Source organism: Cydia fagiglandana, chromosome 9, assembly GCF_963556715.1.
Source record: "Cydia fagiglandana chromosome 9, ilCydFagi1.1, whole genome shotgun sequence".
Classification (NCBI taxonomy): domain Eukaryota; kingdom Metazoa; phylum Arthropoda; class Insecta; order Lepidoptera; family Tortricidae; genus Cydia; species Cydia fagiglandana.
The window spans coordinates 8,444,864-8,460,057 of NC_085940.1; the positions used below are offsets into that span (position 1 = coordinate 8,444,864).

At 37.1% G+C, this 15,194-nt stretch overlaps 1 protein-coding gene across 3 annotated transcripts; it reads left to right on the forward strand.

The window, feature by feature from the left end:
* Positions 1 to 348: 348 nt before the first annotated feature.
* On the forward strand, positions 349 to 14,779 carry LOC134667243 (eukaryotic peptide chain release factor GTP-binding subunit ERF3A). 3 transcript variants are annotated; one of them, XM_063524570.1, is made up of 12 exons: positions 349 to 724; positions 3,828 to 4,054; positions 5,082 to 5,196; positions 5,854 to 6,000; positions 6,354 to 6,499; positions 7,768 to 7,922; positions 8,690 to 8,807; positions 9,794 to 9,997; positions 11,140 to 11,298; positions 11,602 to 11,706; positions 12,323 to 12,491; positions 13,084 to 14,779. In XM_063524570.1, the coding sequence occupies exons 1-12, from the start codon at positions 487 to 489 to the stop codon at positions 13,125 to 13,127; spliced, it is 1,827 nt and encodes a 608-aa protein (XP_063380640.1). In that variant the 5' UTR covers positions 349 to 486; the 3' UTR covers positions 13,128 to 14,779. The 3 variants fall into 3 exon arrangements, with proteins under 3 accessions (XP_063380640.1, XP_063380641.1, XP_063380642.1); XM_063524571.1 differs by having other exon boundaries at positions 350 to 724; positions 3,828 to 4,042; XM_063524572.1 differs by lacking the exon at positions 349 to 724 and adding an exon at positions 895 to 1,108.
* Positions 14,780 to 15,194: the final 415 nt, after the last annotated feature.

Sequence of the window (15,194 nt, forward strand, 5' to 3'; positions counted from 1 at the left end):
TGTTGAGGTCCGTTTCGTACTAATGTAATAACTTACCTACTTAACTGTAATTGGGAAAGTATAAACCGCCCAAGTGTCATGGTTCGGACCGATATGCAGAACATTCTATGATCGTGTGTAAACGGTTTTACTGTCTACTTCACCTTATTTATTGTACTTGGCAATTTTAGCACCGGATGTAATATATCAAATAAAGTTCATTTTATATTTTATAAGTATCCTAATATACTTTGTATATCAATAATTTAAATACAGGCTTGAAAAAGATTTAATAATACAACTATTTGTAATATTTGGATATAATTCTATACGAAATTTATTTGTTTTGTGTATATATGTAATATAACATTTTTGGCAAATTGCCATGAACTTCCGGTCTGAGATAAAGACACACGCGGATCTATCGAGAAAAGAACGCGAATAATTATAAAAATAACTAGAAAAGAAAGACTTATTTAATAACTTTACACTGTCTGATTAATAAAAATGTCCAATATCGGTGCTCCGGACTCTTGGGAAAATCAAGCCGATGTCATAGGTGAACAAGGTGCAAAAGATTCCAATGATGTGTCTACAAAATTTTCCACGTTGAATGTAAATGCCGTGGAGTTCGTGCCTTCTTTTTGTATGCCTTCTCAGGCAAACGAAACCTCCGAATCCCCCTCATCACCACAAAAATCTGAAAGCGGTTCTACGAATTCTGCAGATAGTCCCGTCCTGAACGGTAAGTCGGTTGTCTTGTCATTTTAGCTATCTGCATTGAAGCATTAGAACTAATTATAACATAGTTTGCTGAGTATAATGATCTAATTTTCTAAAAAACGCACGTAATTAATTCATGACACTACATTTCCAAAACGTAAACTCTGAATGCAGTATATATTTTTTTTACAAATCCAGTTTTAACGGGTTATGTCGAGACACGCGGCGCCTATCCTATACCTACTTTTGAGTTCGCAACTTTCACCTAAGATTTAATTCTTCTACATTGAAATTAGCGTGAATTATCAGTTCTGCCCACTAGTGCGAGCCAATAAACACTATGCTGACGTAGATAACGACCATTCTTTGATAAGAACTCTTGAAATGCAAGATTCACGCAACATACGTAAGTAAAAGCTTTCTTTTTGACGAATAAATTTGCTTCAATGTGCTTATGTATCAGTATTAATGTGTAAATAAACTCAGTATATGCAATATAAATCACTAATCAGACAAAGGTAACCTTTCTTTACCTTTGCATATGTCATTTGGCCTACCTAATAAGGTTATGATTCACAATTTGTGAATAGTAATAGTATATCAAGTTTTACTTATATTAATCATCATTAAAATATTTTATAACTAGTTCACTATATGAAAATCATTATGTGGAGGCACCGATAACCTTGATGTTTTTTGATGGATAGATCTGTAAATGTTTGTTCAGTGTGATGTCAACTCTCGACTGCTTGAAATTTTCTTTTTCGTTTCAACCGCTTACAATCCAATTCCCTCTAAACGAAGGCACGAACCCAATCTTCGGATATTTAATCATGTTTATTTACTCAACTGGAACATTTTTACATATTCAGTTTATCATGTCTGGTTTTCTATTTGCTGTGATCATTAGTTTATAATGTGCATGTAAGTTTGTAATTGTGTTATTCTAAGTGAGTCCATTGATTAGTTAGAGGTTTGTCCTGTTACAATAGTGTGAGGAAATACATCTTGCATGTTTTTAAAAGTGCTAAATACTTTCGGTACCGGGTGCCCTGTTTCCAATACAAAATGAACACACATACATGTTCTTGGCGGTGGATGTGTTAAAGGCTATCCTTAGATTTGTCACTTGGGCACACTTAGAAGGCATTTGTATGTATAGTTTTTTTATCTTACTAAAGTTTGGAATGAGTGGTTTAATTAGAATTAAACTCAATTTTTTTTTTAAGTATGAATTTTTAAGAATTTTATTGAATGCAAAAAGATTTATATTTGTGTGTACCTGGAATACTCAATCCAATAGGAATTGACTCATACTTAATCAATATTCCTATGAATCACTCATGTTAATGTATGTAGGTACCTACCTACTTCATCAATTTATTCTCTCTTATGCTATACAGACAATGTTTTTTATTTTTTGAAAAACCTATGGGACTAACGTCTAACCCAAAATGATAAGTACTTAAGTGGTTTTTAAAACAAGGATAGCATACATGATTCATAGATTTCTCATTTCCATGAACTATAATCTCAGAAATCAGGCATCATCTTGCATCCCTTAATATGAAAACTACTAATAGTTTAGAGATGGTCTCCATAGATTTGATTCTTAAATAAATTGATCCTGCATCTTTAGTCTTTATTATCTGTTATAAGGGTTACAAATATCGGAAAATCCTGAAACAGCACTATTGTATTCTCTACTGGAAATGCCATTATTTTCAGTGTGCAATATAGAAATGTGCAAAATCCAACTTAAATCTAGAGTTGTATAGATTTACGTCCACCTTGTCATATACATTATGTACAGTCAAGGAATTTATATTCCGACCCATTTCGTACTTTGTCACAGTGACAATCAATATGAAAGCCGCTAGAGACCTCATACAGTTGTCACTGTGACAAAGTACGAAATGGGTCGGAATTTAAATTCCTTGACTGTACTATCTACTATACCAGTGATCATTGCTCAGTTATTGTTTTCCTGGCAACAATTTTAGCAAATAACTTCCCAGTATTTTTAATAGTATAATTTGTATATGTATACTTATGTTTGTACGGAAGTAAGAAATTAGAAGTACACATATGTACTGCTAATTTATATGTAGTTTTTATATGTATTTATTTATATGTATATTTATTTATATATTTCGGGGATCTCGGAAACGGCTCTAACGATTTCAATGAAATTTGCTATGTGGGGGTTTTCTTGGACAATAAATCGATCTAGCTAGGTGTTATCTCTGGGAAAACGCGCATTTTTTAGTTTTTACGAGCCCCGATGCACATGTTTTCGTCTAGTGAGACCATTTTTTGCGGTTCTCGCGTTTGTTCAAAAATAATGTTTTTGTTTAAAAATTACTAATATTTAATGCTTATACTAATGTAATTTAATTTTATATGGTAATACTCTACAATAACTAATCCAAATACAAGAAATACCGTTTGTACTGAATGGAAAAAAATAATGGTTCTTTATTTTTTTATTGACGGGTAGGATTACAACATATGTGAAAAGGGCTATACTAGGGAAAGCAATAGGGCTCTGCCAATGTACTGACAATTTTGTTTCAAGCCCATGCATGCAGCAGTGCTGTAGGAGAGGACAATATGATTTGGACAACGTTTTTGAAAAGTCTTTTTTTTCAGCAATAAAAGGCTCATGCAATTTTATTATACGATCAAAATAAACTACATTAAACATTGCTATTATGGTTCCCATTACTGGGTCATTTATGTTCATGTGTAAAATTTATTAAAATAAACAAAATTGTTGCGTGAAACTAGACGAAATAATTTGCATCGGGGCTCGTATATGTTTTCCGAGCAAAGCTCGGTCTCTCAGATATTATAGAGTGAATTGACTATCTAGTCACAATTCCTTAGGACTGTCATACTTAAGAAAGTAATTCAAAATTGAGCTGTATTTCTTCAGAATCAGAAGCACTTAAAATGCTGTTAGAATCAGTAGTGTTTGTGATTTTGAATGCAACGCTCAATTGTGCTCTATCGCCAGTATCGGCTGAATAACGAATGTATTGACAAGTGCAAGATGTGAAGAAAGTTAGTTTCAGTTAATACATTAGATCCCTCCGGGGCGCTCAAGCTTGTTGTCGCCGCAGGTTGCGGAGACGGCGGCGGCGACAGCGGCGACGGCGCGTCGGCCTCGCCGCGCGTGGAGGAGCCGCCGCCCGTGCCGCCCGCCGCCGCGGCCGCCGCGCCGCCCGTGCCGCCCGACGTGTCGCCCACCGTCGACAGCTGGGAGGCCGAGGCCGACGACGCGCTGCTCACGCCAGAAGACAACAACGAACCCGATGAAGAAGAGATCGAGCAACAGGTTCAAAACACTGTAATTGGCATGATTCTTTTTTTGCGTTATCTGATCTAGCATGAGATTAGAATGGGTTAATTAACTTTTTTCTTATGCTTCTTAGCTTATAATATGTCTTACCACTAAACTTTTTTAGTAAATTTATTGGGTATAATAACATGTAAGGCATAAGTTTAAAGTCAAGAAGGCAATAAATAAATCAGTCACCTAGGCAATAAAGAAGTCTGCCTCCTGACTGACAAGTAAACACAGGAAAACGTTGGTTAACCATGACACAGTCTGACCAGCCAGCATTGGAGATTAACCAAAAATTAATCGCATTTAGCTTAAAGTACTATTATAAAAAAAGTTGTAGTAGGCTAGTTGGCCTGATATTTTTTTAAATAATAGTTGATTCGTTTTAATTTTGCTTTGTGCATGAAAAGTATTTAATTGTTGATTAGAATCTACTAAAACATGTGAAATTAGAATTGGTTCATATTAAACTCAAGAATATTAATCATAACAATCAGAAAGAGCATGGATTGATATGGTTATTGTGGTTTGTATGTGAATATGTATAATTGTAGTTACTTGATCTAGCATGTAGTCACATTAGCACAATAACTCAAATGAATTACTTGTTTTGAGAGAATTCAATTGCTTATATGATTATGAGTTATGACTAGTTACTAATAATATTTATAGCTTATCAACATGTTTATTGTGAACATTATATCTATTTGTTTTAGTTAAATCTGCTTGTGGGTGATTTGTTACTGGTTGTTTGTATATTTTTTTATATTCCCTGCTTTAAAGTTTTATCGCATAAAAATTAGAGCATTCACACATGTACATAAAGTAAAAAACTAATTTCATTTGGTACATATTAAACTGTTTGGGCTACAGAGTGTGACAAAAAAAGTAGACACTCCTACAAACACTCAAAGAATATGTTTGTATAGGTATTGATCGGTTAAAAATCAGATACATTATCTTGCAATTAGTAATACAATTTTAATGCAAATCATAATACTTTATTGAAATTTTATTCTTGTTACCTCAGGAAAATGATGAATTAGGCGAGTTGGCAAAGAAAGTACCCAAGAAGAAACCCCCCAGAGTGGAAGACACCCGGAGCAAGAAGGAACATGTCAATGTTGTGTTCATCGGCCATGTCGGTAAGACCACTTCACATTAAATACTTTAATTGTGTAACTCAAAGCTCGTAAGAGCCAAGCCAATTTTTACACTTTTGTATTTGGAGCTTTCTTTTATTTCTATAAGAGTTCATAACTCGAATTATATTGTACTTGTACAAGTACGCGGGGACTTACGAGGATAACATAAGGATGTAACTCAAAACGTCATCGACATCAGTCTTGGGCAAAGTGCTTAGTGGACAAGCATGGTGACAACGCACGACAAAAAATATGAACTTGTGGGGGCCCAAATTTTTATATTGACTTGTTTGTATCAGACTTTGATACAAGGTTATCAAACAAATAATGAGGCCACAGCCGCACACTTTGGCAACATTAGAGGCCTAGTTTGCACATATACTCCATGTAATTAAGAATTTAGAAACCTGGAAACTACACTGAAACTGTGTCTGTAAAAAGTGAAGCCAGTATGTAACTATCTGTATCCACATTGTAATTATCTTTCTTATTAGCCGGGTCCACACAGAGCGAGCATACGTGCGGGGGAATTTCCTAGAAACTACCAACAACCATGATGCATTTTTAAAATACAACTATTTGCTCCACTGGCGTTATGATGGTATGTTTGATTTACATATGTAAGCTTTATATAATGTATTTAACTTGTGTTTCTAGATGCTGGTAAATCGACAATCGGCGGTCAAATTATGTCCTTAACGGGCATGGTGGATAAAAGAACTCTGGACAAATACGAAAGAGAAGCGCGAGAGAAGTCCCGAGAGTCGTGGTACCTTTCGTGGGCGCTCGACACCAACCAAGAAGGTATGCTGCAACTATTATTTTTATACTGTTATCCATTGCAAATCCTTTCATTTACCTTCCGACAAAGAAGTGATCGTAATAACATTTATCAAATTAATTACATAAAAGTCACGATCGTAAAAGTTTAAATCGATCTTTTACAAATTATATCTTCTTTTACTTTTAGGCCAATAAGTTACTGATGGGGTATTCCCACTAGTTACCACAAAGTTGTTACAAGTGCAGTGGTAACTACTGGGAATTTTCTCCCACCTTTTAGCACTGGTAACAACTTGGTGGTAACTAGTAGGAATAACCCTTTTAGCTATTTTATTAAATTGAGAATACATTACTTACAAATTTGTTTTGTGCAGAACGCGACAAGGGCAAAACCGTGGAGGTGGGGAGAGCATACTTCGAGACTGAGAAGAAGCATTTCACGATCCTTGACGCCCCGGGGCACAAGAGCTTTGTGCCCAACATGATCGGTGGCGCGGCGCAGGCCGATTTAGCCGTGCTGGTACGTATTTTACATATCATAGTAAGGTGAAATCCGTCTGCAAGGAATTCCGTTTACGAGCGCATTTTTCAAACTGTAGTACGCCTGTTCACTTCGTCAATAAAGAAGCGCTGGCTTTTATAGTTCGTTTTTTTTAGCATTAGAAAGAACTTGCAAGAAGGTAAGCTTAAGGAAAGATCTTGACATGGTTTTTAATTGAAAAATGCTTTTTAAAAACCAAAAACTATTACTTATGCAAGCAGAAGAACATAAAGATCGTATTAAATTCATAATAGTTACATATTTGCCGTAACTTATTTTTAAAATGTGTTTTTCAATTAAAAGACACATCAAGATTGTTTACCTTTTTTCTAATGCTAAATAAACGAGGTATAGTACTAGCAGTAATTAGAGATGTCAGTAAAAAAAGGAATATCCCGCAAACGAACTTGGCCACATTGAGTAATAGATTACTCAATGTTAAATTACTATTAGATTACTATAATAATTATAGGGAAAGTTTGTGGAGTCATGAGCTGCTGTCACTTTTTATTGGCGCGAAGTAGTGTTAAGTTTAAGTTACCAATTGTGACCAAACAATACTAGTCTCCTTAACGCCCTGTGGTGTATACTTCCTGATACCCATGAAAGTTCCTGTGTGAATCAAATAAAACCATTAGTATCTTATTAAATTAGGCCATTATCATGCATTATAAATGCGAATGGCTTCAATCGGTCAATTTCAATTTCGAATCAACCGCTGGCCACAATGAATCCTTCCATGCCCTAACTAATTATATTCGCGTAGCTGAAACAATAAAAAAACACACGCAGGTGGAGCCGCGGGCACAGTTTTTACCCGCTCTATTTTAGATACTAAACCTTAATTAAAATGTATGCAATTATAAAATTTACTTCAGTTTATGCCGTTATGGTGGTTAAATGTTATGATATCTCATAATTATAATGAGCTTTTAATAGTACTTGTCGATAAGCGCACGCGACATGTCCATGAGTGTGGTGAATACAGTGCATTATTAAAAAGTTACCGTTTTAATACGTACCATTGTATTTATGTGCAACTTATAATAGAAATTACGGTTTTTTTCATTTGAATGTTTATTTCAATATATAGCGGCTTTCCCTTAATATATTCTGGTAAAATAATAGCCGCGACATCGTCGGTACTCTGTATTTCGCTAAGACCCCCACGTCACAGGCTCAGCCTACTGCCTCTCCTGTAATATTAATTGTAGAAATAAATATATTTTGTTTTTTTTTTTTTTCAGGTAATTTCAGCGCGTAAAGGTGAATTTGAGACTGGTTTCGACAGAGGAGGGCAAACTCGTGAGCACGCTATGTTGGCCAAGACTGCCGGTGTGAAGCATTTAGTAGCTCTTGTTAACAAAATGGATGATCCTACTGTCAACTGGGATGAGAAGAGGTATGTATTGATAGCATTTACCTCATAAGGCTCAATGTACATTATAATGTACAGTCAGCCAAGGAAGTGGTCTACCACTTTTCGACTCTATTATCTGATTGATAGAGTCGAAAAGTGGTAGACCACTTTCTTGACTGACCGTACATATTCATTGCAATCTAATCAGAACCTTTCCTGAACCAAATAAAGTAGCATTTCTTTTGTTTCATTGCTTTTTCAAAGGAACGAAATTCATCCTAATTTACTTGTACAACAAGGTTCAAATTAAAAATGTTCTATGGTGGGCCTTACGAGTTGCGAGGTTGATTACAAACAGAGCCCCATTTCATAAAATAGAGAACAATAATAATCGTATAATGAGTGTGTTGACATGGCAACATACATGGGTGTTTAGCAAAACTTTCCTTGCGTCACGCTGTCCTTCTCGCGAATCGAGCCAAGATGTGCAAGCCGTGCTGGTCTCATAATTGATCGCTAAGTCTCCACACAGTTCCTTGTCTTCTGTCAAGACTAAGATTTACTGGTATCATTGCCAATGAGGACTATTAAGGTTCCGTCACACAGGCGCATTACCCGGCCGGGGCGTGAGCGTGTTAGCGGTGCGCCCCGCTCACGCCCTGCCCGGAAAACGCGCCTGTGTGACGAAGCATTTAGACAATATACTCTTGTAGATTTCACAATAAAATTAAAACTTGAGTTAACACGTATCTCCCAAATTTCAACTAATTACTTTCTTATTATTCACCAACTCCTATCTTTTATTACAGATACAATGAATGTCGAGACAAAATCATGCCTTACCTCAAAAAGCTGGGATTCAACCCAGCTAAGGACCTCTCCTTCCTACCTGTGTCCGGCCAAACTGGACAAGGCTTATTGGAAAGAGTAAGTGCCTAAGATTTGCAGTAAATACTCATACTTCTTCCCCAAGTATGAAATTCAGAAGATATGGCATTTTAAGTTTTTATAATTATGGTGCAATCAAATTATATACAGGGTGTTTGGTACATCGTTTGCCAAATTAAAACGGCAAATAGGTTGACTACTGGTTGAGTCATTTGCTATCTTCCCAGGCCTAGAAATTTTTAATTTTGCGCACATTATTTTTTTCAGTTATATGGCAGTTTTTCGTAAATTTAAAATTTTTACTTTAGCAGTAGTAAAAAAAACATGGCCAATTATTTTTTTCTAGACATGAGCAGATAGCAGAGGACTCAACCTATCTGCCGTTTTAATTTGGCAAACGATGTGCCAAACACCCTGTATAAGAGGGTCCACACATCTGTAGAGAGGTGGTTCGTTTTGTGTGAACCAACCTTATCGTGTGACAAAGCGCCACTAGCACCATCCCACTAACCCGGGATTAACCCGTTAAACCGTTAACCCAGTATCAAATTGTACTGGTAACCATGGTAACCACAGGTTAGTGGGGTGATGCAAGGGGTGCTAAGAGTCTTATCCTCTTCCGCCCATACGTCAAACCTTGCCAAGCAAAATGAAATTTTATTTTGTCAACACAAAGTTCAAATTAGAATGGAACAGGAGACCTTTTTATAGGTCTCTGGGCGGCTAGAGGTTAAATGAAAGAGTAAGATTATGTAATTATTCTAAAAATGTTGTAAGGGTCGGCAACGCGCATGTAACACCTCTGGAGTTGTGGGCGTAGGCTACGGAATCTGCTCACTATTAGGCGGACCGTATGCTTGTTTACCTTTGCGACCGATGTAGTATTAAAAAAATGTATTTTAATTATTAATATTAATATAAGGATGTGGGTTTGAGTCCCATGTTGGTGAGAGTTGATCATCGCTGATTTTTTCATTGTGATGACATCTGTATTTACAATTTATAAACTGTAATTTGTTATCCAGGTATCGGAAGACATCTGCCCCTGGTACCGCGGGCCGTCGTTCATCCAGCTGATCGACGAGCTGCCGTCGCTCAACCGCAAGATGGACGGGCCCTTCATCATGCCCGTCGTCGACAAGTACAAGGACATGGGCACCGTGCTCATGGGCAAGGTGGAGGCGGGGACCACGAGAAAGGGCAGCATCCTTTTCCTCATGCCCAATAGGGTGAGTTCTCTCATTCGAATTTAAACTGTTGTGAGACATACTAGAGTCTGTGCGGAAAGAGAAGAGTCGTGGAATATATGGGGCCCCATACATTCCACGACTCTTCTCTTTCCGAACAAACTCTAACATTGAATAAGTTTACGGTTTAGACTCACTTGTTTTTAGTCACTCGCGCGACATGTTTCGGAGAACCTAGGTCTCCTTTCTCAAGCACTAACAGTGCGAGCAGCGTTCACGACGGCCGTGTATCGCGCACAAACAAGTGAGTCTAAACCGTAAAATTATTCAAAGTTCTCTCATTATTATGTCGGCTGTACACACTCGTCGAGACACAGACAAGACATCCTCTAGACGGACCTTAAAGCAATTATTTCATGAAACCGATGCTGCCAAAAAAAAGCGGAGGACGAGGTGACCGAGTCGCGTGCCGTGATTGGTCCGTTCAAAGACACTTGATCGAAAATGGAGTAAAACTACCGTATATTTGTGGTACCGCGACTATACTTAGTCTGGAGGATGTCTTGTCTGTGTGTTGAGAGCTTCTGCACCGCTCCGATCCAATCGGAGAAGCGCGAGTCGAGACACTTGACGAGATAAAATAAATAAGTTTCTTAATCGAAAAAACATATTTTGCAGTTATATATGAAAATAGAGAGTTCAGCGTTTAGTACGCGCAGAGCATAATAGAAATAATAATGCTTGTTTAACCTCTAGCCGCCCAGAGACCTATAAAAAAGGTCTCTTGTTCCATTCTAATTTCAACTTTGTGTTGACAAAATAGAATTTCATTTTGCTTGGCAAGGTTTCACGTATGGGCGGCTAGAGGTTATAAAATTTAAGCCAACACAATCGACCTTAATTTACTATTTAACGTCAATTAGTATTTGTCCAAATTTGTCTTTACATGGAAACACTAACAATCTATTGTTTTCCACCCATGACATCATCACGGAAACCGACCGGTTTTTGTTTTACCTAGCAATAGATTGTACAAATGTGCCATTTTCAACCAAAAAGGGTACTTATTGCCAGTTGTCAATAAGGCGCTATTTCCATAAAGCTTCAATTTGAAATCTAGCTTATCGACACCCGACAATGCGGTACCTTTGTTGAAAACGTGACAACTAAGCATTTTTTGACAGGTGCAAGTGAATGTTGATCAGCTGTGGTCTGACGACATTGAGGTTACATCCATTGGGCCTGGCGAGAACGTGAAAGTCAAGCTAAAAGGCATTGAAGAAGAAGATGTGTCTCCTGGTTTCGTGCTCTGCGACATCGCGGAACCCATTACTACTGGAAGAGTAAGTTATTATTACTAGAAACATAAATGGAACCTGACTAATGTAAGTCAAGTTCCATGAAAATGACAGTTCACACACACTGAGGTATGTTTACCTCGGACCGCCAAGAGTTACAGTCCAATAACAACCTACAAAGCTCACGATTATGCATAGCGCTCAAAGTGTTTAGTAATTTTTATTTCAAATTTAATCCTATTTCAGACTGTTGTGCATTCAGTATAATTTTATGGAACTATTTAACTACATTCTGTTACCTTGAGTAATAAACTGAATAAATAAATATTAAAATGTGTTTATTTGCAGGTGTTTGATGCTCAAGTTGTGATTTTGGAGCATAAGTCGATCATTTGCGCGGGATATTCGGCTGTCATGCACATACATTGCGCCGCCGAAGAGGTTACTGTGAAGGTAAGAGAAGGAGAACAGAATATGCTCTATGGGTTATTCTCTCTAATTATCACCAAGTTGTGGTAACACCTGAGAATTTTAATTCTCACCTGTTCCCAGTGTAGTTCAAAATAATGTATCAGAGTATGCATCAAAATTATCTACCATTCTCTAATAGTTTAACTCAAAGAGTTATGCCTCTTATGTAGGACAATTATAGTGTAATAGGTACTTTTGAACGCGAACTATAAAGATATATCCTTATTAAGAAAAGTATTCAAGGAAGGCCGATACTTGTAGCCCTTTGTTTCATCTCATCACCCACTTGTAACTGAGAATAAAAATCCCACCATTTACCACTAAAGGGAGTGGTAAAGTACTGGGTTATTTTTCTCAGAGAAATGAAAATAATAATACTGAGGTTGGCTGAAGTAGCATGACAAATATGAACGTTTCCGAGAAAATACGAAGGAAAACAATTACGCACTACATCTGTACTGTAAAGTGTAAACATTATAAAGGCCAAGCTGCTCAAAAATATCTAAACACTTTCTAAAGCCGTGTTCAGACATCTCTGACCAACTTGCCTGCTAAATGTGATGGCAACAGTAGTAAATGGATTTGTGTGTGTGTGCAGGCACTAATCTGTCTGGTGGATAAGAAGACAGGGGAGAAGTCGAAGACGCGGCCGCGCTTCGTGAAGCAGGACCAAGTGGCCATCATGAGGATAGAGTGCGCCGGCATCATATGCTTAGAACCATTCAAGAAGTTTGCTCAAATGGGCAGGTTCACATTAAGAGACGAGAGTAAGTTTTAATCTCCTTTTCCACTATTTTACTACTTTTTATGGTACCCGTACCCGTAAAAACGGGATCCTATTACTAAGACAATCCGTCTGGCTGTCAGCAGGCTGTGTCTCATGAACGGTGATAGCTGGACAGTTGAAATTTTCACAGATTATGTATTTCTGTTGCCGCTATATCAACAAATACTAAAAAGTACGAAATCCTTGGTGGACGAGTCTGACTCGCACTTGTCCGTCCGGCTTTATATTTTTTTTGGTTTCATGCTGAAGAATCCTCTTCCGAATAGGCTAGTTTCCTGTGGGAAAGTTAAATTTTTATTGTAATGTAATGAATAAAAGACTAAAATACACATATATTGCCATGTGCAGGCGGTCAATGCCACTGTGTGAGCGGGAAAGCAGTATAATTACGCGCGTGCAATAGAGATAGGAAATGCGCGTCATGTACGAAACTCTTCGTGCTTAGCGTCCATACTTTAGCTTGATAGTAATTGCAAAACTATACCGCTATAATTGCTGGCTTGTGAGTCGTTACAAAACTAGCCTAGAATTGTTAATATTATTCCTTGTCTAATTATGATTTTTCTTTTCAGATAAAACTATTGCTATCGGTAAAGTCCTAAAAGTGATTGAGTAAACTGGCACTATGATTTGTAATTTAGCTAGGATAGGCCTTTCCAAAACCTATATTATCAGAGAAAACATGTAATATGTAATCCTGAATTTTGGGATCTGTATCATGTGAGAGCTCGAGTGGTATATTGCTTCAATACGTTGTAATGTTCACGTCTAACTTTTATTTTCTTAATATTGATAGAACAGCTAGTCCTCAGAAAAGAAAATATTTTAACAGCCACTGCCATCAAGTGAAAATTCGTATCTCCACATGACAGCACCATGTTATATATTCAACGTGCTAATTTTATTTTCACATGGCTCTAAAGGTATTGACGCTTTGTAAATCGTTTGATGCCTCCAAAATATGCCTAGCCGTTTGAATTTTACTACTTTTAAAATGTAATGTCTTATTTTATGAGACACCGCGTAGTATTATGTATTCGCGGATAGTCAAGATAGCATTAACGAAGCATTACGTAGATCGTTTTGCCCTCTGTATCGTCATGTGAACGTAAATAAACGGATACCTTTTATTATGATGGTAACAATAAGTTATGGAATTTATCTTGAGACAGTGATTATTTATTTTATTTAGGCAAGCCGTGAATTAATACTCTTAATATACAAGAATTAATATAACTAAATTATATTCTGCTTAGTTTGAAACAAATTTGGTTAATACTAATTGACATCGCTTCGGATTGCCTTAATTATCGTAAGAGGAGTCAAACTTCTATAGTGAACCGGTGAGCGAAATGTCAAACAATGAAATGCTTATTTATCACATTCTCATCATAAACTGCTGTTCCCAAGTGAACCTGCGAGACTATGAACCCGGTGAAACCATTCATAAAGTAAGGGTTCTATGGGAAGGATCATCGACTTAGTTCTAGTAAAAGGTAGCCGGCTGTAAGCATTTCCTCTCTATAAATATTTAATTTGAAATGGTGTTACTTTTTACTGTTTTAAGAGTTCGTGTCTGATGATCACCATAACTTTTTGTTTATTAGGTACGCTCACATGTTCATTTTATACACATAATATTTATACTATTGTAGTGTAACGTATCACTTTGAAAGTAAATAATTTTAATTGGTTTGCCGTAGGACACGCACATAAAGTTATTCAGTTTCGCTTGTACTGGGGTGTCAGTTTTACTTTTTTTATAAGTCCAGACTTACTCCGCGTTTCCTGGATCACGTGTTAATTATAATATCCGCAATACTTTATCATATTATGGTAATAGATAATAATTTATTGCTCTAAGTGACCAATATCCGGGCGGAGCCCCGCTGCCTCCGAGGCGGCGCGGGGTCGCCGACTCGCCGCTCCTCCAGTAGGAACGCAGAGAGTACTTACTCGTATATGCGGTCGTGCAAACAGAGGTGGTTCGTTTTATTTTCAAGAAAATATACATGTAAAGGCTCAGCGCCCGAGTTGTTAAAGTAATGTATATTATGGATTTATAAAGTTTTCAGCTTTTTTAATATAATCAGGTTAATGATTAATATCTAGGGGCGTTTGTATATTATTATCAATATTTTGTGTATATCAGTGGACAACACTCGGCGCGCGCCGCCCCCGCCGGCGCCGGGGCGGCGCGCGCCGACACCGAGCGACACTGGCAGGCTGCGACTATATTATTTTGTTTAAATAAAATTTTATTAAGAATTACGTGTTTTATTATGAACTGTCATTTGTTATCGACGACGATAAAGAATATAAATCCTTTTCACATCACCTATTCAGAAAAGGCTTTTCTTCCTGCTAGGAGGGATCTAAGTAGCACTTTTCTGTTCTAAGTAGGGCATGCAGTACCGGTCCCGGTACCAAGAATTTCATTTCCCGGTTCTGGGCAGGGCCGGAACCGGGATTCCCGGTTCTTCCCGGTTCTCAAGGCATCTTTTGATTACTTTTAAGAAATTGTTTCTGTTAGCGTACAATCTTTATGAATGACTTATTTTCATATAAATAATTGCATAAGAATTAATAAGTGACTTATTTTACTATAAACAAAGACTTAATTGGCGTTCCTATTTTACGAAATTAACCGGCACACATTGCCTCCGCCTGGGCCGAGCCACAC

Bases quoted from the DNA above. Each gene is read 5' to 3' on its own strand.
- LOC134667243 (XM_063524570.1), top strand. From the start codon at position 487: ATGTCCAATATCGGTGCTCCGGACTCTTGGGAAAATCAAGCCGATGTC. The intron at 9,998-11,139 runs GTGAGTTCTCTC...ATTTTTTGACAG, and splicing joins TTTTCCTCATGCCCAATAGG to GTGCAAGTGAATGTTGATCA. The intron at 11,299-11,601 runs GTAAGTTATTAT...GTTTATTTGCAG, and splicing joins AACCCATTACTACTGGAAGA to GTGTTTGATGCTCAAGTTGT.